Source organism: Herpailurus yagouaroundi, unplaced genomic scaffold (assembly GCF_014898765.1).
Source record: "Herpailurus yagouaroundi ecotype Mexico unplaced genomic scaffold, PumYag 211, whole genome shotgun sequence".
In the NCBI taxonomy this organism is placed as follows: domain Eukaryota; kingdom Metazoa; phylum Chordata; class Mammalia; order Carnivora; family Felidae; genus Herpailurus; species Herpailurus yagouaroundi.
Window position 1 is genome coordinate 6,401,172 of NW_024412442.1, and position 24,834 is coordinate 6,426,005.

The 24,834-nt window shown below is 42.2% G+C and overlaps 1 protein-coding gene across 3 annotated transcripts in view; it reads left to right on the forward strand.

Moving 5' to 3' along the window:
* The window catches only part of A1CF (APOBEC1 complementation factor), a 77,925-nt gene that overhangs the window by 20,071 nt on the left and 33,020 nt on the right, over positions 1 to 24,834 (forward strand). For 2 of the 3 annotated variants that reach the window (XM_040454220.1, XM_040454221.1), the window contains exons 1-3: positions 6,064 to 6,162; positions 22,093 to 22,227; positions 24,123 to 24,253. In XM_040454220.1, the coding sequence (XP_040310154.1) occupies positions 6,064 to 6,162; positions 22,093 to 22,227; positions 24,123 to 24,253 (365 nt within the window). Of the gene's footprint in view, positions 1 to 6,018; positions 6,163 to 22,092; positions 22,228 to 24,122; positions 24,254 to 24,834 lie in introns of those variants that run through there. The other variant, XM_040454219.1, reaches the window with a different exon arrangement.

Sequence of the window (24,834 nt, forward strand, 5' to 3'; positions counted from 1 at the left end):
CACAGCTGTAGATGCAGAAAAGTCAGATTTTGCTTCCCAACCTGCTTCTCTCATGTCTCTTTCTCCTTATCTTTGTCTCCTTGCCACCTTCCCTGAGCCAGGACCCACTGGCACCTGAGGCCACCAGGGTCAAGAGCCAGGGACAGCAAGCTCTGACTTTGCCCAACGGTGCACTCTGGAAATTTCTATTGAAAAATCTCAACCAAGCGAGGAGGGGAGGTGTTCATTCCAATCAACCTGTGACTTTCGGGAAGGCAGAAATCTTGAACCCTCGATAACTTCTAGGCCCTTCTTGTCTGGATCAAATCGTCACCAATATTGCAAATATAAAACCAGAAAGGCATTGAAAAGAAGAAAAGTGAATTGAAATGTCAACTCTGTTTTTCAATCCCTTTGTACTCTTGTTCGGTTTTACTCTTCTCGTCTCTCTCCCAAAGATGATAACATGTTCATAAATGCAGTGAAAACACTGACATCAATTTCTCACAAAAAGCAAATTTAGCCCAGGGTAGAACTTTCTGGAAGTGATGGGAACCAGAAGAATAATAAGTGGTAGGAGATTTGAGGCAGATTCATTTTACTTCAGATCAAGTGTAGGTTATTGTCATTTACAAAATGCTCACCCAAGGTCTTCCGTTGGTTCTACAAGTTATTTATGGAGCACTTAGCAAATTGCCAGGCTGAGCCTTCTGGGCACAGAAAGGTGAATACAGCACAGTCCTTATGCTCAGGGCACTCACAGTGTGGTGAGCAAGACAGCCATGTAAGCAGATAATTGCCAGATTATGTGCAACAGTACAGGCATATAGAGACTTTCTTGAGAGCATTAAGGCGGTGGTACTGAATGTTACCCAAGAGAGGGTATCAAAGGAAGGATCACATCAGACATTTCAATCCAGTCTGGAAGGATAACAGGGCCAATGCAGTGAAGCTTAGATGTGGGAAGGCAAGGGAAAGGAATGTCATTCCAAGCAGGGAGCCAACAAGTATGAGAAAACATGGCAGCCCCCGTGGCAGGTACATTAGGATGCCAGAAGTGAATCTAGTCCTGGAGGGACCACTAATCATGCTGAAGACCCAGGACTATATCTTCCCAGAAAGCGATTTTGAAATGTTACCCCATAGAATTAGAGATTAATGATAATAACAATTAAAATAACACAATAGATAACTTACTGGGCGCTCTGCTGCTCTCCACCAGCAGGAGTCATGGGTGGTAACTGCAAGTCGTGTCGGAGCACTTGCCCCAGGCCAGGTGTAAACCAAGCCCTGGGCTGGCGTGTTCTCCCCTCGTGCTCCCTACCACACTGAGGCAGTGATGGGGACCCCCCCATTCTTGCCTGTAATGGTGATGGTGACCTCTCTCCATCTGACTTCCATCCACTGCCCTGTTCTTCTCTCAGCTGTTAACATCTAGGTAACAATGCTTTTCCAAGAAACTGTGGAATGTCTTACTGCAGATCCTGAGAAGTTGAAGTGCCTGGTGACTATGCCATCTCTCACTTTCTCATTTTTTAAAATCATAGATATCTGTGCCTGACGCTAATCTCATTCTCACTATGTGCCAGGAACTCTTCCAAAGCTCTTTCAACTTAATTACTCATGTAATACAACAACCCTGAGAGAAATACTATTGCTTTCTGAGTTGAGAACACATGGACACCAAGAGGTTAAAGAACTTTCCAGTTCTTTTCTTCCTCTCATAGTGAGAGGCAGAATGAGGATTTGACTCCAGATGTCTAGCTCCAGGGTCTACATCCCTATTTGGGCTTCACCCTACTTGACTTGGTAGGACGCAGACACCTCGTCATTCATCCGTTCTCAAAATCCTTCCTTTTTTTGGCTTTCCATCTACCTCCTTCATCTGGTTCCCCTTCTGCCATTCTCTGTTCCAGGTCATTCTCCTTTGCAGGTTACTCCTGGTCTTCCTGACTTCCAAAAGTTGGAGTGCTCTAGAGATCAGTCCTTGGACCTACTTTCTACACTTAGCTTGTACATGATCTCACTCAACTTCACAGCTTCAGTATCACCTCCAGGGAGACAGCTTCCCAGCTGACGTCTCCTGCCTGGAACTCTCCCAGAAAATTCCGGCTCATGTATCTGACTGTCCACTCAGCCTCTCCATGGGGCTGTCTAACGGGCATCTACAGATGGGCATGCCTATGATGGAGCTCCTGCCCTTCCGCAGATCTGTTCTTCCCCATCTGAGCTGAGAACAGTTTTATTCTTCCAGTTGCCCAAGCCAGAACACTGGATGGCATCCTTGACTCATCTTGTTTTTCTCCCATGATGCGTCCAATGCACCTGTAAAATATATCCAAGATCTGGCCCCTCCTCACCACTCTTGGCTGAAGCCACGACTCCCTCTTGCCCTGAAGGTACAATGGTTTCTGAATGGTCTCCCTCCTCCTCCCCATGAGCCTTCTGCTGACAAGCGCGAGGTGATTCAGGCACTACCTCACATGCAACGTCAGAAAAACTCACGTGTCAGGCCAAGTCATGGTTTAATGCAAGATCTTTTAAAATCAGAATCCGTGCCAAAAGCATCACAATGAACAAAATCACAAACACGTTCATAAAAACAGGACTAACATGTTTGCATTACCCAGCTCAGTCCCAGCCCTGCCCAACTCCCTTCCGTGTTGGAACGACCCTGTTAAACATCTTGTTGATCCTCTGGCTTCACATCTTAGAGCAAAAGCCAAAGTCCTCCCTGTGACCTACAAAATCCTTTGTGGCCTGGGCCACCATCATCTCTCTCATGACTCCCATTTCTGCTCTCATTCACTCAGCCCCAGCCTCTCCTCTTCTCCACCAACAAGCTCCCACCTCAGGGTCCTTACGCTCACAGGCCTTCCACCTAGAATGGTCTCCCCCAAACACATCCCTCACGTCACCAGGTCTCTCCCCAAATTCCCCCCGTCAGGATCACGCTAACATTTCACCTTCTCCACCAACACACACACACACTTTGTATCCCTTTTCCATTTATATTTTTTTCTCCTCAGAAATTAGCACCAGCACACTGTGTGTGTTACTTGTTTATGACCTCTCTCACCCTCTAGAAAACTCCGTGAAGTTTTGAAGGGAGATGGGTTTGTTTTGTTCTCTGCTATTTTCCTAGTGTCTCAAAAAATTCTTGCATGATAGTAGGTACTCAGTAAACATTTTAATAAATAAGCAATTCTTACTTATTGAGAAGTATATTCATATACTTAGTACTCATGAGTGCTCTCCTTTACTGCAATGTTCCTCATGCCTGCCATGTATAGGTTTTAATCCTCTCGCATCCATAAATTACTTGGGGAACTACTCTTTCAAAATTCAGTGGTCTCAGATCGGAACAGTTACAAGATGTTAATTAGAAAATGCACTGTGCCATCTTTCTTCCAAACTGACCAGATTTAACAGAAGTTTGACTTGCTTAAAGAAATATTTATCTGGGCTCCAAGTTCAGCCTTCAGGTTAGGTCAGTGTTGGGAAAGGGGATTGTTTTTGGGAAATAAACATGGAAGACTGGATGTCTCTTGTAGCAAATTCTGAATTCTATTTCTGCGCCCTGACCTGACTTCCAAAGTCGTGACACTATATTGCGATGTTCTACAGACTTTCTCAATCATGTCAGAGTGAGTTCACGTGACCAAAAGACCTTTGTGACAGAAAAGCATCTTCAATTATCTTGACTAATAATTAACCAAACTAAAGGTAGGCTTTGCAAATAAAACTTGTCATTTCACCACAAACTGTTATTTTTTGCTGGAAAACATGAAGGTCAGCAAAGAGCAAATCTACAAATCCACAAGACTGTAGGCTTGGCCTTCAGACATCCGTAAGATATGATGACAAATGTGGCTGACATCACCGGACCCCAGTCCACCCGTGGGCCTCTCTGCTTTTGTGGGTTCAATCCAGCACAGGGGGCCAGTTGGGGGGGGGGGTTGTTGAGAGTATCCTGAAGAAAAGACAGTTAACATAACTGTAGTCAGCATTCAGGTAGAATTATAAAGCTAATACGGGTCTCCTTTTATCCCCACCGTGTAGCATCCCTAGAACGGTTATTTATATGATAAAAGTATCAGGAAAGCTACATGTCCCAAATCACCACTATTAGAAAACTAGTTTCTAATTTGTCTTTGCCATGATACAAAGTTAGGACTGCAGGGGTCGGCGGGGGCAGGGGGAACACTGCCTTTCACAAAGGATCACGACGGAAACTGGTACGTTAACTTAACGCACTTCACTAACACAAGGGGCCTTAAAGCTGGGCAGGGGGTGAAGCTGGTGTGCAGACAGCACTAACTAAATACTGCTTGAGAGAATGAAAAAGTAAAATTGGGGTTGACCCGGGTTAGACGCAAGCAAGAATTACTAGAAGAGTCCAGGGCAGCAATGGCCGTGCTTTTATGCCAAGCATGAAATTGCTCTGTCCCTGTAATAGCTGACGAAGAGTCGCTCTGGGATCTCATTTCTCCTTTGGCTTTCTACATTTTCTTGCAAGTATTGCTTTCTAGAAGCTGCTAGATGATGCTTGTCTATTAGTTATTACCTTGGGAGAATTCTGTGAATCTGTAGTTTATCGACATGATGCCTGCCGCTTCCCTTTCACCCAATTTTGTACTCGATCCATATATTATCAACGGCGCCTTCATTCTGAACCCTTAAATGACCACCCAAAGCAGTGTAGGCAATCTCAGTGCATACCACGGAAAAGTTTTCGAAGGGCCCATAGCGAAATGCGTTCAGTCTGCATGTGATTCAAATCACTGTAAAGCACACTTCTTCTGTCCCTGTTGGCAAAGCCCAGTAAGCAGAGGGAAAGCCCAGAGCGGAACCTTCACTGAGCCCTCACGCCAAGCCAGCAGATCAGCGTATGGCCCTCAGCACACGGGAGCCTCCAGGGCCTCCTGCTACCACAGCCTGGACCATTCGAGATGGCCACACCCTTACCCTGTGAACCTCTAATGATGAGCAATTATCACATTTGGAATGGAGTTCAAACTTGGTTCCCAAATAAAAAGGATAGGCAATAAAAGTCTGAAATTCCACCTTCACACCTACATAAGCATGCACATACGTAGGCTTTCATAATCTCTTAGATTTTTCGCAAAGGGCTTCGTGTCCTCTCCCAGGTGGTCTAAGCGATAGATGATCTGCAAGGACCATTCTGCATATTTAATATTTTAAAATTTATTCATTCTTAAGAGACAGAGAGAGAGAGAGAGAGAGAGAGAGAGAGCATGAGGGGGGAAGGGGTAGAGAAAGAGGAGGAGACACAGAATCCAAAGCAGGCTCCAGGCTCCGAGCTGTCAGCACAGAGCCCGATGCGGGGCTTGAACCCACGAACTGTGATATCATTACCTGAGCTGAAGTCAGACGTTTAACCCACTGAGTCACCCAGGCACCCCCATTCTGCGTATTTTTAATTGACATAATAATTTGTTTTTGAGCATATGGTGACATTCTAAAATAATTGCATTGAGATCTACTGATCTGTGTTCTCATTGGAGAAGGGGTATTACTCGTTTGCGACTTCTTTTTTTTTTTTTTTAATTTTTTTTTTAATTTTTTTTTTAATTTTTTTTTAATTTTTTTTTCAACGTTTATTTATTTTTGGGACAGAGAGACACAGAGCATGAACTGGGGAGGGGCAGAGAGAGAGGGAGACACAGAATCGGAAGCAGGCTCCGGGCTCCGGGCCATCAGCCCAGAGCCCGACGCGGGACTCGAACTCACGGACCGCAAGATCGTGACCTGGCTGAAGTCGGACGCTTAACCGACTGTGCCACCCAGGCACCCCTCGTTTGTGACTTCTAAATTCCAACTAAAATTGAATATTAAAAAAAAAAACAAAACTCTTAAGGAGGACATCTAACCAGCCGTGTTCGTGTGTGGCTGTTTGTGGCTCTAACCTTAATGGCTTATTTATAGAGAATGTTTCCTGAAGATGTCCTTCATGAGAAGGACAAGTTTGGACTTGGTAACAGTAATTTACTTAATTTATCTTAAATTTGGTTTCAGTGAGCAACCCTAATTAACCTGATTTTTTGCCGATAATCACTCTCAATGGAATCAAATCACAAATCCGGGGATGGATTGAGCGGAACCCAGAAGGAAGCAGCCCTTCGCGCATTGGTCCAGCGCACAGGATATAGCTTGGTCCAGGTAGGAGCTTCTCATGATATCTGCTGAGACCTACCACTGAATCCACTGAGTGGTGGGAATATTCGTGGTCCTAAGGTGCAAAATGTGAACGGTCAGTCGTGTAACTGTTGACGGATGTTCCTTCCTGGGGGAGGAAGAAGCCACGTCATTTCAGGGTTGTAGGTGACCCTGGATGGTGATGGTCTGTTCTACTCTGGGCTATCAGCTTAACCTTCACCGGTCATTTGAAGGCAGAATCCGGGTTCACAGTCAGAGAGACTATCGCAGCTTTGAAAGATCGCTTTGGTCTCTGAAAAGGCCATTGGTGTCTACCACCCAATGCTTTCTGTGAAGCAGACCCACACCAGTGATTCACGAATCAGCAGAGAGCAAACTCTCCCAGGACCAGCCTGTTTCCAGAGAAGCTCCCTACTGGGGATGCGGGAAGATGTAGATGTGGGGTCCCAGGACTGACCGTTGGGTCATCCTAGCTGTTCCATGATGTTTTCTCATAACAGCTACCCAACCAAGTTCACGGTATGTAATAATTCCTCCCCATCTCCAGCAGAAGGAAAAACAAAAAAGTCCTAGAACTGGTTGTTTACAGACAGTGATCATTAAGAATTATCTATAGATCATGGTTTCTATGAAAGCCTCCTTCAGAGAGGTTATGACGGATTGAAAACTAGTGTTAGGGATATTAATTATCTTATTTGAAGAAAAAATGTTGCCATTTTTACCGTCAGACAACCCATTTTCATTCCCAGCTGTACTCTATCACCCACATGCTTTTCTAACTTAACCAAACCCACGTGCTTTCACAGAATACAAATTTCATATGGATAACAATTAAATATGCTGTGTCCTTTTATTACATATTCCTTTGTCAGAGTGTTGCCAAGTGTACTACGTGTAGTTATGTTGAAATGTTACCAAAAATATTTAAGTTTTTCTTTTTACTTTCTTTGTATCTGGAACACTCATGCAAAGAGAGTGGTGGTACCCTTTTGAAAGCAAATTCTTTTTTTGTAATGTTTATTTTTATTTTTGAGAGAGAGAGAGAGAGAGAGAGAGAGAGAGAGAGAGAGACAGTGTGAGCAGGGGAGGGGCAGAGAGAGAGAGAGGGAGACACAGAATCCGAAGCAGGCACCAGGCTCCGAGTTGTCAGCACAGAGCCCAACACAGGGCTCAAACTCATAAACCGCAGAATCATGACCCGAGCCAAAGTCTGACGCTTAACCAACTGAGCCCCCCAAGCACCCCAATTTCTTAATATTTATGTATAAGGATGTTCCTCTTCTGGAAGTGAATCTGTACAGGTCCAAATATAATGCTACGAATGTCTATAAACCTGTCGAGGGTGGCATTATTTACCACACCTCAACATTGTAAACCTAAATGCGTTGAAGAAAATTATTAAATAAAATGATGAATATATAATCATTACATTCAACAAGCAGAACTTGATGAGAACTGATGACAAAACAATGTACATCGTCTGTTCAATGTTATTCTAAGCCCTGGTCTGTCCTTTTCCCCCAAGTGAAATTCAGGGCAAGCCTCATGACTTTTCTGGTAACTTGCAGGTAATAAAAAAAGTTCCACTCAATAATAATAGGTCTGGTGCAGTATGAGAGAAACTTCCAAGTTATAGCTACTTCCCTTCGCAAGCATGTCAGGGTACAGGGTGCTTCCTGCTTTCTTCCTCTGTGCATTCCGAAGCCTAACTTCCCATGCCAGTCTGCGAACTACACCTGCTGACTCCGAGCTGGAGCAGGAGGAAGGGATCGAAGCGGAGGGGAGGGGGCAGGTGGGTGCTTACAACGACACTGTGATCATCTCCAGTGTCCAGATAAGGAAAACAAGGCACGATTGATTCGGTAGCTTGCCCACGATTTACAGGCTGTAATTCTATGGCTATTAGCCAGAATTTCTGGCAAGATTATACAGAACTAAGAGCTGTTATAATATTATCTTTATGATTGAGATTTTAGTGATTAGCATGCCAAGGCATGCAAACAATATTTGGTTGAGCCTAAACTTGGTAACATGATTCACTCTAGGTAATGCTATTTCTGTGTTAGCAGAATGACTCGGGTCAGAAATTCTTCCGTAATGCAAAACCTAGAATTGCCAAGTCGAGCTCTCCCAATCAAAAGCCTCTGATCAGGGTGTAAATACGTACATGACAACCGTGTTGAGTGAAGTGGAAGAGCTCTCCTGATTTTGGCTGCAAAGTGCAGGAAGCCACTCAAGACCTCAAGTTGGAAACCTGTGGTTTAACCTATTCTTGGCCACATAGCAGGTGTACGATCTTCCACACGTCCCTTAATTACTCTCGGCCTTAATTTCCAGAATACTGGCTAGGTCTTACCCCAAAGCTGCTGGTCACGATGCTGCAATGCTGGTATCTGTTCAATCCAGTCGCTGGTCAGCAGACTGGAGTGAGTGACTGGAAAAGAAGAACAGCACGTTGGAGGCACAGCCTCGGCGCTTTGGGACTTAGGGGAGACCCTCCAACCTTCTCCGCACTTCCGCCTTCAAAACCAGAGGGCGACATCAGGTTTCTTTTTTTATTTTTTTAAGATGAAATTTATTGTCAATCTGGTTTCCACACAACGCCCAGTGCTCATCCCAACAGGTGCCCTCCCCAATGCCCGTCACCCACCCATCTCTCCCTCCCACCCCCCCATCAACCCTCAGTTTATTCTGTTTTTCAGAGTCTCTTATGGTTTGGCTCCCTCCTTCTCTATTTTTTTTCCTTCCCCTCCCCCATGGTCTTCTGTTAAGTTTCTCAGGATCCACACAAGAGTGAACAGGTTTCCTTTTTTAAGTCTCTGCACGGGGTGCCGTCTCTGGGTGGCTCAGTTGGTTAAGCATCTGACTTCGGCTCAGGCCATGACCTTGCAGTTTGCGGGTTTGAGCCCCCACGTCAGCTTCTTTGCTGTTAGCGTGGAGCCTGCTTTGGATCCTCTGCCCCCCTCTCTCACTCTGCCCCTCCCCCGCTTATACTCTCTCACACACTCTCTCTCTCAAAAATAAATGTTTTAGAAAATAATAAAAAATGACAATAAAAATCCCTGCACAAGAACTTAAGATAAAGGAACATCTGACTACAATTCAGGGAGCATACCCACAAAAGGGCCATTTAAAATTTTATGGTGCCTGCCAGTTAGATTTTTGGAGGATTTCTTTTTGTTGGATCTTTGCAGCCTGTGGGATGGAACGTTGAATACTTGCAAAACAAGAACTCAAAAGCCAGGGGGTGACTAATTGGTGCTCTCTTATCACCGGCAGGACAAATACAGCTGTCAAAAATAGAATTTTGCAGGTTACTTAATAACACGAGCCAGTCTTTTCTATCCCAACTGATACAACACCTTGCGCCTTTGAGGGTTTGAAAACACCCGCTTGTTTAAAACAAAAAAAGATATCGTAAAGCACATCTTTGGATATCGATAGCTGAAAATTTTATCAAAGTATCTCAGAGAATACAAGGAAGTTCACGCGGTCCCCTGCATTTAGTAGACGTTCAATAAGTGTGGCTAAAGTCTGTGTGATGGTGACGAGTTAAACTCTCAACTTCACACTTGCGTTAGGGCCGAGTGGAAATATTTTGGAAGAAAGTATGCTGGCTGTTTCCTTGCAGGCACCCTGTGTCTCCAGACAATGTAATTACATGAGGTGCTTTCTACCCCCCTACTTTTTCATTCCTAACTGAACTTGCCAAATTTCCCAAAACAAATATGTTTTTGAGAGTCAAAGAAAAGAAAGCAGATTATGATGACCCTTTCTTCAAGAATGCATTAATAATGTGGGTCATAAACTCTGGCATGTGATGGTCCTCCCACCTGGAATTTTCTCTATAACACCAGAAAGATATTATGTTTTCATAGATGAGCGTTTGCAGAAAACTTCCTGCCCAAGGTGCAATCCGTTTACATCCATTTTAATTCTATTAAAACTAAAATAGATTTAATAAAGATTGCCCTCGAGTAGTCTGAATATTTTTTAATTTTTTTAAGTGTTTATTATTTTTGAGAGAAAGAGAGAGACAGAGTGTGAGCGGGGGAGGGCAGAGAGAGAGGGGGTACACAGACTCCAAAGCAGGCTCCAGGCTCGGAGCCATCAGCACAGAGCCCCACGCAGGGCTCGAACTCACAAACCACAAGATTATGACCTGAGCTAAAGCCTGACGCTTAACCCACTGAGACACCCAGGCACCCCTGAATATTTTTTAAAGTAGGATACTTGATATGATATTACTTATAAATACTTACATTTATCATGTATTCCCATACTTTTATATTATTTTTAAATAGTTCAAAATATGGTGTGGATTAGCACTGTTTGTTCAACTACCCTATTGATAATCTATTTTCTTTTTTTAATGTTTACTTATATTTGAGACAAAGAGTGTGCAGGAGGGGCAGAGAGAGAAAGAGAAAGAGAGAGAGAGAGAGAGAGAGAGAGAGAGGAAGAGAGAGAATCTCAAGCAGGCTCTGCACCAGCAGTGCTGAACCTAACGTGGGGCTTGAACCCCCAAACTGTGAGGTCATGACCTGAGCTGAAACCACGAGTTGGATGCCTCACTGAGCCACTGGGCGTCCCCCCATCACATTCCTAATCTAATGGCTGTTTTTAGCACACATAAAGTATTTTATTTGTTGTTAGTTTTTGCTTCCTTAGTCCCTACTATTGAATACAATGTGCAAGTGGAAGGCCTTGGGGTTACAGAAGTATAAGATGCAGTGTCTGACCTAAAATGCGTAGAATGTTGTTGCAATGAAAGTTTATCCAAAATTAAAAATGCACTGAGTGAGGAATACAGCTGTGGGCATTACCTTTCTGTACAGAGTGATAAAACAGACCATCCCCTGACCTAATGAGTGAGGACCAATATTTACACATAGGGATGTTCCTCATAGTGAAATTCATAATGTTGAAAGTTAGATATATCCTAAATGTCCAATAAAATATTACCGCTCACAGAAAATATGATCACCCTTCCATTTACCAGTTATATAGTCATGTAAAACTATGCTTTCAAAGAAAGTCTTGGAGAAATGTCCAAACATGAATGTTTACCTAAAAATCAGAATGCAAATCTGTATACAGCTTCCAAATAATATTCTGAGAGATTATTTACACATGGTAAAAACCCTGAAAAGTAATAAAATGTAATCTCTGATTAGGGTAAATTTTTCTTGCCTGATATTCTTCCCCACCCCCCCCCTCAAACTTTCTATAGTGGGTATGGACAATTTTTATTATAAGAGGAAAAAGTCTCATGAAGTGGGGAAATGTTCTAAGCAGCATTCCATTAGCAGTAGAAAAATTGGGGAAATTTCATGGAGAAAACCTCATTATTAAAGGTGCAGGATAGTAGTACCTGGGTTCATCAGGCTGGTCTTTCAAATCTTTGTATGTTTGAAATTGGCTTAATATTGATATAGTCCAACCCTTTCATTTTGCAGTCAGAAAACAAGCCCCAGGGTTATACAATCCAGTAGAGACATGACCCAGAGGTCAGCAAACTGGACCCATGACTCAAATTTGGCTCCTGCCTGTTTTTGCCATAATCTCAGCCTACGAATGATTTTTCACATTTTTAAAGGGTTGTCTTTTAAAAAGCCCAAAATAGCAACTATCTTGCCCTTGACAGAAAAAGTTTGCTGCCCCCGACTCTAATGCTTACTCTAGTACTTTGTTTTAGAGGCAAATCCGCTGTTTTTTAAGAAAATTCCCGGTAACACAGATGAGTGTCTAAACGTCCTGAAAAGAAGCAGGTGGCCCCTATTTCTCCTACCCAACCCTGCCAGCTCCAGCTTGAGCTCTCATTCGCTCATTGACTCCACAAAGAGGGACATGGGTCCTGCCTTCATAAAGGTTATTCTCAAGGGACAGGCCGAAAATAACTGAGAAACCAAATAATCACAGATCACGTTAAGAGCCACAGGTATCATAAACCGGTCGTGTGCCAGAGAATGGCAGGTGACCCTCTTCAAGCAAGAGGACACCGATGCCGGGATTTGGAAGACGTGTGCCAACAAAAACAAACCTTGCAAGGAGCCAGAGAAAATAGCATCCTTGGCAGAGGGGACCACTTGGGCAGGACGACTGAACCAAAACATTTATAAAATGCACAGCACTTTTGAACAGCCAAGACATCAGTGCATCTTACTTTCGAAGACCCAGTAAGATTACACCAGATAAATTAGAGAAATGAGTGGACTCCGTCCTTCCCCTCTGTTAATCAGCCATGAGCCTGGGTTCCTGGGAACAGGTCCCTCACACTAGGGACAAAATACAGCTTAATTCCCACCCCTCGAACTTTGCTCGTGGTGCATATTCTCTTACATGGACTTTCAATACAGCCGTATATCTTAACTATAATTTGTTCACCTCCTCAACAAAACTCACGTAAAGGTACAAGTCCTAAGTTGGAAAGGATAGTGTTAGATCAAATATAAATAGGATTGGGATACCATCCCTCTCTAAGGGTGCCCCCAAAATAACTCCCTTCATCTCTCTGGTTTTGTATGACGTACTTTAGTCCTTTTACTTGGGTAGTTCTTAAGTTGCAATTTTTTTCTTATGAATAATGCAATGGAAATAAGCAACTCGGGATCCCAGTGTTTACAATTGGCTTCATCCAGATTAGCACCGAGAGGGGCAGCTGAGAAAACACTGTGGCATTGGCATTCCTTCCCAGCCACCACACAAAGTCCTGGGGACAGGAATAGGAATTTGACTTCATGGTAAAATATAGCTCCCAGGTCCTACTTTTTCCTTCCACTGCCTGTGACCACCTGCTCATGTCCCGGCTATCCAAGGACATAAGTCATTCACCAAGTGTGTTAATACTAATTCTTGAAATAGGGAGACTAAGCCTGAGAACAGGATGGGGCCAGTTTATCATCACAGACACACATTTCCCTAAGCTTCTCACCCCAGCCACCCACAGACCAATTTCGAAACTCCTAAGAAGCTTTGCTTCTATGAGCCACAAGTGCCACAGCATGGTATGGCAGACTCCAAATGACACAATAGTCCCATGAATCTTTCTGAGGAAAACGTATGCCTGACAGGTGACGGGAACCTCAGGATCCTGAGAAATAGAAATGCATTCCCGAAGTTATTTGCAGACATCAATGAAATTCTCCTCAAATAGCTTCAAAGAGGATTGGTTATTTATGAGCTCTTCAATATAAGGTTCAAAATCTTTGGAAACTACGTCTGATGGTGTTTTTCCTTAAACTACAAGCACATGGGGTTTTCCATGTAAAAATAGGTGTGAACTTCATGACTCAAATATATAGAAGCATGGACAGCTCTTTGGGACTATGGACTTCGCTTATAGGCAACTTCAGGACTTCTCAAATTATTGTTTCTTTAATACTGATCAAAACAAGTATTAAGGGTTATCAAAATAAATATTTTAAAATTATTTTTAATGTTTATTTATTTTTGAGAGAGAGAAAGAGACAGAGTGCAAGTAGGGAAGGGTAGAGAGAGAGGGAAACACAGGATCCGAAGGAAGCTCCAGGCTCCGAGGCATCACACAGAGCCTGATGCAGGGCTTGATCTCACACACCGTGAGATCGTGACCTGAGCCAAAGTCAGACACTTAGCCAACTGAGCCACCCAGGTACTCCTCAAAATAAGTATAATAGTGAACCAAAAATAAGTGACTCTTCACTTAAAGAAACTGAGAGTTTGTCATGAGGTTCAAAGATAGCTTTCCAACATAGGCAAGGACTAAAAAAGGCAGCTCACACAACATGCAGTCATGAATCTGTGTAGGATTTCATACTTGCGATTCTTTTTCAACATTGTTTCAGACGTGCAGGGGAGAGAGCGGAGATGATGTTAAATGGAGCCTTGACACAGCATTACGTGACTGAATCTCAGAGTAGGAATTATTCTACAGCTTGAACAGTGTGGGGGTTGGGTGCTGACCCCCGACACACAGTCAAAACTCTGCCTGTAACTTTTAACTCCCCCAAACTTAATCACTAACAGCCTACTACTGACCATAAAAGGTCAATTAACACCAATTAATATGATATATTATATATATATACACAGTACTCTTACAATAAAGCTAGACAGAAGATGTCAAGAAAATCATAAGGAAGAGAACATATATTTACAGAACCGTAAAAAATCTGCACCTAAGTGGACTGGCGCAGTTCAAACCCCCAGTGGTCCAAGGTCAACTGTAGTTTCCGTCCTCCTTCAGGCTTTCTGATAGGAAGAGTTAGTTGTTGGAGGTACGTCTTAAACCCCTCCCCAGCCCCTGCTGATCTTTTCTTAAACACCGAGGACAGGACTCGGGCTCAGAGGTTTTAGACAACAAGCCGAGCGACACTGTGATCATGATTTCCCTCGTGTACGGTTGTTTTCATAATTACCTTCCAGTTGTGCGAAAGGATCTTGCTATTTCACTTATAAGAATGATTTAGGTTTTCTTTTTTGCCTGGAAAGACATTGGTTCTTTAAATTTCCACAGCATTCCCTTTAAGGGTCCTTTTGACTAACTCACAAAACATCCTCTGAACATTGTCCCACATTGAACTGTGGGGTCAGGGTAGCCTCCCTTTCAGGAGCATTCTATCACCCTCACAAGACTTTTGCCATCACCCAGTCAGCCCTGTTCTTTTATAAACAAAGACTTTAAAGTCAGGAAAGGCTCCGTGTCTTCTCAAATCCCTCAGCTTGCCAGAAATTAAAATTCACGGGGAATTTGGTAAGGAGAATAATTACTGTATAAAATTCCTCTTGTGCCAAAAAACAAATGCATTAGGTGCTTGGCATACGTTGAACCAGGTAGGACAGGATAAGAGGTCGGTCACTCAAACCAATGTTCTTCACCTGCATGTGGACCAATGTCTTTATCTGTAATGTGGACAGCTTTGTATAATGTAACCAGATCTCCGTCTACTGGAATATTACTCAATTCAAAAAGGCGAACTGAATCTATAATTGGGCCTATTGAATAAATCACACGTTCTGAAAGGTAAAAGCCCAAAAAGGATAAAGCAATCACCAAAGCTGTCACCCAGTTATTTCTTGGGTGGGATCAAGAGGTTCTTATAGATTTCAGCAGTGTGTTCCACGCATGTGCCTGGAGCTAGAAGGAGGCGTGAGCACAGTGAATCTGGTCTCACACAAACAAGTGCTGTGGGGTCCATCATTAGGTGGATTTTGTTGCAAAATGTGAACGCAGAGTCTTAGAAGTGAGTTGGCATTTTACTTTTCCTCTTAGTAAAGGCAGACACACTCCAAAAAGTTTTTCTGATTTCGAAATTTTCATAAGGATGTTCTTGAATTGACTATTCCCATGAAATTGGCCAGAAACGTGTATTATAAAAAGCTTTACAAGATACAAGGTATGTTTAAAGGGCTGTTGGCTTTTGAATGCTTCAAATAGCGAGTTGCTGGATTCCAAAAGAATGGTTTGCCACATGTAATCCTTCAAGGGAAAAGGAAATTATTACAGGTTATTTAATGCAGCACTTGATAATGTCAATTAGTTCTGCCTCCGTAAGACGACAAGCAACGTGAGATGACATTAGGAGTGTTTTGCTAGGCAACAGGCCTTCAAAAGTCAGCTTTCCAAAGTGAAACAAGAACGTGATTCCTAATTTGCTAAAAAAGTCATTTTCATGGGAGAACTGTAGCATATATTTTTTTTTTGTACGATCAAACATAAGGACTCTGCGGAGAGTGAAGTAAGTTTCCAAGAGCCAAAATCGATTTGTGATTCTTTTTGTGATCTTTGCCATGAATGCACGCCACCAAGAATATTATTCAGAATTTATTGAATCAGCCATTTCTATTCAAGTTAAGTTTAGAAGTAAACTTTCTCTCACTTACGTAAACAGAAAAGCCACAGGTTTCATATAATTACATGTTTTCTCATGTACAAGAAAGTGCCTCCTGAGATAAAACATTGGCCTGTAAACTACGTAATATCCCACACACCACGTTTTCAGAAACACAAAGCTGTGTGAGGAGAAAGTTCAATTTGTACTTGCTTATTATATCCCTGCCTTAGCTTTTCCTCTCAGTTTCCAGATGTGGTTTCGCTTTCTGTCAATTGCCACATCCCATTTATTCAGCCCTTACATCACAATTATTATTGCTCTATTTGTAGAAAAGTAATACCTGACATTCATATTGAGCATGCTTTTAAAGGGCTGTAAAAAATATAGCTAATAATTGGTGGGGGGCGGGGGGACACCTGGATAGCTCAGTCGGTGAAGCATCAACTCTTGATTTCTGCTCAGGTCATGATCTCACGGTCATGAGATAGAGCCCCAAATCGGGCTCTGTGCTAACAGCATGGAGCCTGCTTGGGATTCTCTCTCCCACTCTCTGCCCCTCCCCCACTCACACTCTTTCTCTCAAAAAAAAGTATTAAAAAATTAAGAACCAATATGTAACTAATAAGGGTCATGTCAAATTCAACGGTATATAAATTTAAAAAACTCTGCTCCCTAAAATTTCTCAGCCTAAAATAGATTTTACCAACCTGAAGTCACTGATGTTAAGTTGTGAGAGTGAATAATTAAAACACAAACAGATGATTATCTTTATATATAATCAACAAAATGAGTGCTCCCCACATCACCATCTGCTGTCCTCAGACAACAGAAAGGTCATAAGCAGACCAAAAGTGAAATCACATCTAAGAGGATCCTTTGGGTGCAACTCATTTAAGTACTCTTACATTTGCCTTGAACCCTATGACATAGGAGATATATAGGTGGTATATAGGTGGGAATAGAAATAATGCCTAATAACTTTATTCAATCTTACAAATAACTGGGAACACACGGTATTAAGTCATAAACTTCAAAAGACGCAGTCCCGAAAGATGTTCTTGATACACTGACATTGTTGAGAACAGTCTATAAGAGTCTGGCCTCTGAACCAGTGCTCTGGCCATGGCCCCGGTGACTGGCATGCTTGCAAAGGCTACAAATGCCACCAAGCCTGAGTGGACCGTCCAGCACCTGAGCTAACAGGAACAGAAAAAAATATAAACATCAGCAATTGGAAAATGGGCAAGAGAACATCTGAAAATAGTTTAGTAAGGGACCGTACACAATTTCTTCCCCTTGGCAAGAAAAAACAAAGGACTAAAGGCAACCACAATGAGGATTACAGATCATTTCCAAAGAATCATTCAAGGAATTAAAATTACTGTTCGGGAAATTAAAAAAAAAGAAGAAGACGGTAAGAGGGTTTATTAATTAATCTCCTTCCAGTTTATAAATGGGCTCACTAAGAGGAGACAACAAACCATCTGGTCTCTAGGTCTGGTGAAGCTGAATGAAAAAAGTAGGCATAGTGCAACATGAAGAATTATGAGAAAAATGCTTTCGTGACTGTTAACAGTGTATGTCCCATGAAATTCACCAGATTGAGAATTATTGGACCCTCAGACTAGTGTTTTCTGCAAGAAATTAAACCACTGTGACTTTAGGTGAGCCCTGTAATATCTCTGGTCTCAATTTCCTCATCTGTAAAATGAGCATATTGGGTTAATATAAAAACCAAAGAAAAATATCATCACAGGCATAGGGCTTAGGATTCAAATTTTGTCTTTGTAACTTACAGCTTGAGTGACTTGGGACACAGTCTGTGCCTTGGATTTTTCATCTCTAAGATGAATGCTATCATCCTGTTGGGTTTGTTGAGATTAAGCTAGTTAATACATGGAAAGCCCATACTTAGCACAGTAACTCAATTACGGTTAAGTGTTGTGGGATTTTTTTTTCCTGCTACTATTGTGTGTAAATAACAGAAGTCAACTCCTGCCGATTATGCAGGAAAGAAGTTTACTAAAAGAGTGTTTGTTTATAAATTTGGAGAACTAGATTTAAGAGTAAGCTTTCAGGGGGGGTTTTAAGGTTTTTAGGAAGTATGGTTTTAGGAAACCACAACACAAATCTGGAATAATAAGAAAATATATCATGGGTGCTCGACATTATAAGTTTGCACCAGTATGATTCTTACACCTACAAGAAAGTTCACTTTATTGTAACCATGACTGTCCCAGCTGCAAAAGAATTTGGAATGACAAGTATCTGGCCTTTCTTAACTCTTGTAGGAAAATGCAATTTTGCTCAGATCCCCCAGATGTATGAAAAGAGCAGATGCCAGGTGGTCAAAATGAACTCAGCCCATTTGACCTCATGCTAAGATTCATTGCCCACAATCATTTATGAAAGTGTGAGTGGTTTCACTCAACATGGTGTACATGATTTCTTAAAGACTCTACGGTTCCATAATGAAAGATTTAAAATCTGTGACAGAGGAACTTTCAAATACTCTTGATATATAAACTGAATGACTAGGTAGGCTCAGCATCCAATATGTGAATGCAACCCCCTGGATTTATAGTTAGAATTAGGTCTTCAATTTGTCATTTACCTAGGTGAAGGTTTCTATGTGTGTATGCGTTATAACAGACAGTAAGTGGTTTCCAGATCTTCCATTAGAAACGTACAGGTTCCCAGAGTTTAATGAACATCCTCTCAAGAAAAACAAAAACCTATATTCTCTCTCTCGGAACTATTAATACTTTTGTGCTGAGGGAATGTGTCCCCTGAGAAGGACATCAGCCAGTCGGGGAAAGAGCCATTATAAGTGGGCTTTATCTATTTTAAACTCCTTAACTATAAAAACAGTGCCAGAAATACCGACAATACAGCTCCCAACTGTCCTTTCTGAGTAATGGACAGCTATTCTAATACCATGACTAACGCCCAGTGTGGTCTTAAATTGGTCTAGACTTCCAGCCTGGTGTATTCCAAGTCCAGTGGGTGGTGGGTAGAACAGATCTCCCCCAGGCATGAACTTTGAGGTGTCTCTGAACCAGTCAGTCTCTGTGATCCCCCATAATATCCTTGGGGAATTTTTTTCAAGTGTTCATAGAAACCATAGAAAGACAATAAGCTCTCCTGTGCAGTCATCTTGGCTCATAAGCAGATGAAGCCTCCCATGCATGTGATGTCCACAAAATAGTTCAGTGATATTTTTAGCAATTATAGCAAGAAAGAAAGTTGAAGGGAAATTTTTAAAGGTCAATCTGTTGGTTGCCTATTTATTTTCCAACTGTCAGACAAAGCCTGCCAGATCAGAAATTCTGGAATTGCTACTTTAGTATTATGGGATAAAAGTTGGGTTTCTTCAACCTGAAGAATAAAAATACTACCAAATTTATGCTGTGTATTCCAATAATCCATCGACTAGACCTCTAGGCATTTAACATACACAGAAATCGCCCCCAAGGGATCATCAACAACCAAATGGTGAGGGTCAAACCAAGAAGGTGGATTTTACTTTGGTGAAAGAAATATGCCTCCCTATAGGCAACAGATATTAGATATGTCCTTCCAAAATTTGTGTAATAAAATGATTGGAAATTGGAAAGGATTTTAAATGCGGCAGATAGCTTGCAATTTAACAGCATGCTGATTTTTTTTTTCTTAAATGAGTGTTTAAAGGTATGGATCTGTTATAAATGATTAAGCTTCCATATAACAAGGCAAAATGTGGGGATAAGGCTGATGGTCTCTGAAACCAGACTGCCTGGGTTCAAATCCCAGCTTTGCCTCTTCCCAACCATGTGACCTCAGCAAATTACTTAATCTGCCTAGGCTTCAGTGTTTTGGGTAAAACGAGGAGAACCACGGTCCTGAGCCTGTGACGTTCTTTAAGGGTTACGACAGTGTCTGGTATATAGCAAGCGCCGTATAGGTTTCTGTTAGACAAGAAATAAATAGAAGTTTTTAATATATCTCTGAAAATATCAACTTCGTATTTTTCAATAAATTCTTCGTTAAGATACAGCTCACTGAATTCTTAAGGAGTTTTTTCCCCCTTTAAGTACAAAACATTTCATTTCTCAGTGATGTAAATGTTTTGCTGCTAGATGATTCTGCAAAAATATAGAGGAAGGAAAAAAGGATAAGAACTCTTGAGGCAAATGTTTAAATACTTAGTAAAAGAAACACCCAGTTGTCGGAAGCATAAAATAATCAAGGCAAAGGTAGAACACCCATCCGACGCCCTTTTTTTTAATTGAAAGCAACATGATATAAATTAGGAATAAAAAAGTGATCACAACCAGAGACATAATTTACGTTGTGATCCAAAAGCCTTTGTGCTTATACTTATAAAATAATTGAGGAAGTCTCAAGTTGGGATACAGAAAGATTTAACGGTGAAACTAGCGGCCGCTTTACTTTTGATTTTAAACAATCCTGTAAAACAAGGTCTTTAAACAACTAACATCTGACTTTTTTTTAATTTTTTTTTAATTTTTTTTTTCAACGTTTATTTATTTTTGGGACAGAGAGAGACAGAGCATGAACGGGGGAGGGGCAGAGAGAGAGGGAGACACAGAATCGGAAACAGGCTCCAGGCTCTGAGCCATCCACCCAGAGCCTGACGCGGGGCTCGAACTCACGGACCGCGAGATCGTGACCTGGCTGAAGTTGGACGCTTAACCGACTGCGCCACCCAGGCGCCCCCTGACTTTTAAGAATCTACGTGGAAAAATATTTGGAAACGCAAAAAACTTAACACTAACTGCTTCTATAGATGGGTAGGGTGACGCACTGGGAAATGTTTCTTTTTACCTCATATATTTACCATGTTTTTCCTCTTGTACGTTACTGTTTTCTCCAACAACGTATGTCATTTTATAGTTTAAAACTTCTTATAGTTTAAAACTTCTTAAGGTATCACTTGTAGAAGTTAGCAATGAATACTGTCATTCCGTCCCCTATATTCACCTTTCTCCAAAAATCATAATAAGGGTGTAAAGACAAAGACCTCTGGCTTTGCCTAAGTGGGAATAAGAAGACCCTCCCCAGCAAATACACTATCCCAGGTCAGCAGTGGTGGACCAGGCCCACACTTCACATGGGGCCCCTGAAGTTGCTTTCCAGTCTTTAACTTCTGGAAAAATAAAGACAGTAATGCTATCTTTAATACCTAATGTCTAGTAAAGAAAAGAACCAGAACTACTCCTTCCCAAAGAAGGCCAAGGGTTGGTTGGTTTCACCAAGGGTTAGTTAAGACAAAGCCAAAAGAAGGAGGAAGAGGAGGGGGAGGAGGGGGAGGAGGAGAAAGAGGAGGAGGAAGAGGAGGGAGGAGGAGGAGTAGGAAATTCTATTTGGACTGAGAACAGCTCTGTTCCCCACAAAGAGATCCAACATTAGTAAACCCCTCTCACCATCCTGTCAGCTTTGAAAACAGATTTAGGTTTCTCACTAGCTACCCCCAAAATTAGCCAATCCACACCTTCAAACGTTAATCCACAATGTTTCTATGTAGGGGCTCCCATGGCCTCCCTCCCTTGGCCAATGAGAGGGCCCGAATTCAGGGAGACGAGAAGAGAATTCATCACCATTGGCTATGAGATGCCGAGAACGGTGCCACGCATATTTGATGTATTATCTCCCTTAATCAAAAAGCCAATATTATCCCCACTTTGTATTTGAGAAAACTGAGGTTCCAAGAAGTTAAGCCATTTGCCCAAAGCCCTATAGCTAGTGAGTCATAGAGCCAGTCAGCCCAGCTCCAGAACCCTTACCGCCACCCCACAGACTCCAGGTTACAGCAGAGCCTCAGACTGAAATTATTGTCCAATCCTTCGATGGTCAGGCATTGGTGAGTGTGAACAACAATAATAATATCTGTCCAGCGCTTGACACATTTTCATGACACTTATTGCAAGCAAGTTGCTGAAGCACAGAGCATGGTATTAAAAGCCACGTAAAGGACCTTGATTTTATCCTCTGACCAGCTATTACTTGTCAATGATAAATCTGTTCCTTATCATGACTTTGAAAATAACTGAGGCACTCAAACTAAAGGTCTTAATGTTTTCTTCTCTCCCTCATACAATCCACCCTGGATTTGCAGGAAAACGGGCAAAGAAAATATGGTGGACCTCCACCTGGCTGGGATGCTGCACCCCCAGAAAGGGGCTGTGAGATTTTTATTGGGAAACTTCCACGAGACCTTTTTGAGGATGAACTTATACCACTATGTGAAAAAGTGAGTCCAAATTTAATTTTTTTTTTTTTTTTACCTTTCAAGGGGAAAATACTCCACACTTTGTTTCACACTTGTTCTTGGTCAGTGATGGTGTCTCTTCCAACTGCTGTTCCTCAACATGGACAAAGTTAAAACCTTCCTGTGAGTGGTTGTCCCCTTATTGCCACTGACTTGATGTAGCTCTTCCTTGACTGACAGCTTGAACTGCTGCTGATAACTTTCAAATTCTGATCTTTGATCTGAAATGGCACAGACATATGGAGTTCGCAGCAAGATAGCTATCAGTCTATAATAATACTACAACAACCTTCCAGAATAAGATACTTCTCCAACTTGACATTTTAATCCGGTTTTAAAACGTATACCCTTTGCGTTTAAAGAATGCGTGCACTTGTCGTGGCTCAAAGGTGTATCCATACATAGTGATTCAGAATGAAATTTCCTTCTACAGGTTTGAATTTGTCTGCCCTAAGGCATCAACAAGATTAATAATGTAGTTTCTCAAAGTCATTATATAGTTAAGGAATACATTTCCTCAGTTTTAATTCCAAGCGATACGCTGTTACTAAACCCAAACTTACAGGGAGGACACAAAATTAAATTTTATTTTGATTATTTTACCAAGTGGTGTTTCAACAGCCCCATTCCTAGAAAAGTTAAAAATTTTTTAATGTTTGTTTATTTTTGAGAGGGAGAAGACAAAGTGCAAGTTGAGGAGGGGCAGAGAGAGGGGGAGACACAGAATCCAAAGCAGGCTCCAGGCTCTGAGCCGTCAGCACAGAGCCCGGCGTGGGGCTCAAACTCATGCTGTGAGATCATGACCCGAGCCAAAGTCGGACACTTAACCGACTGAGCCACCCAGGTGCCCCATAGAAAATTTAGAAAAAATTTCTTTCTCTAAATGCCAAAATCGCTTGGATGTATAAGTCAGCCTCAGTTTCGGAACCATTCCTAATTTTGTACAAACAATCTCATTTGGCATGTGCACAAACTATGGGGATTTAATCCGGTAAGAATCTTAGATACTGAACCTGAAAATGGGGAGGAGGCAGTTCCAAGGGGTAACCAACCACCAGGGTAGTCGCACACATTTAATGACACCTCTTCTCCCTGTATATGCCTGGCCTGTTAGGGTCACTCATCGTACAGCGGCCAGCAATAATAAATTACTGAGCCTGGCTTGTCGGAGAAGATTTGTGGTAGCAAGAAGGAGTAGTTTATAGGCAAAGCAAAAGATCTGAGGCCAGAGGGATACGGTGAGTGTCCTCCTACTGTGGAGGTCCTGACGTTGGGCCAGTCACGTAAGACTAGCACCAACCTTCAGCCTACAGATGAAAAAAACAACAGGAATCCCCAGATCGTCCTCTAAATCACATTTTCCCTGTACATCTTGAGATCATGGTGGCAGAAAGACAAAAGAAATCAGCTCAGCAAGGTTTCAAATGAGCGTCTGGGTTTTTGTTTTAAACATCAGTGGTGGAGTATGACCAAGGAAAGAGGAAACTATGGAAACTTCAGAGGCAATGTAGAGGGCAAGGACAAATCTGTCAAGACATTGTCCTTCTGAGGACAAACGCGTTTTCAGGTCCCTGGGATGGGGGATAGATCCACAGATAACTGAATGATGAAAGGCCATTTACTCCGTTGAAAACATACTCTGTTAAGTCAGGCTGAAATGCCACGTGTACACGTTTTCTTTATGTAACCTGACTTTGCCCGTGAGTCAGATAGCAGATCCGAACCCAGCATGAAACTATGCAAAGCGTTCCACACGGGATGCAAATGTCAAACATAGCAGAGGTAAGACTTCAGAAAACGTTGTGTGGGTGTGTTTTCACTTGGAAGGACAAATAGACAAACTGGACTCTCTCTCTCTCTCTCTCTTTTCCCTGCAGATGGGTAAAATTTATGAAATGCGGATGATGATGGATTTTAATGGCAACAATCGAGGGTATGCATTTGTAACTTTCTCAAATAGACAAGAAGCCAAGGACGCCATCAAACAACTTAACAACTATGAAATTAGGTAAGACCCGCCTCTCCTGATGGAAAATGAAGCAGACAACGGGTCTGCATAAATATGTGCTGGGCACTGTTCAACACGTTGGAAATATCAGGATGCCTTTCCCTGTAAGCAAATGGATACAGATTGTTTAAGAGTAGGACAGTCATAAGTGGACTCGAAGAAAGCAAACGCAACAAACAAAAAGCAGAACCAGACCCAGAAACACAGAGAGCAAAGTGATGGTTGCCGGGGTTGGGAGAGCTGAACAAAATGGGTGATAGGCGGGGGGAGACACAGGCTTCCAGTCACGGAGTGAATAAGTCACAGGGATGAAGGTCACAGCATAGGGTACGATGGTACTGTAACGGCGTCTTACGGTGACAGACGGTAGCTATGCTTGTGGTGAGCACGGCACTCTGGGCTTTCATAGCACTTGAATGCCATGTCACATTGTGTGTCAACTACACTCAAAAGATAAATCAAGAGTGAAAAAATAAAACCACCTGCGAGGAAATGGCTACTCTAACTTGGTGTCCTTAAGAACCTGCCCTCCGGCAAAGGTAAAACTGTCCGCGCAACTTGAATGGAAAGAATCAGCCGTC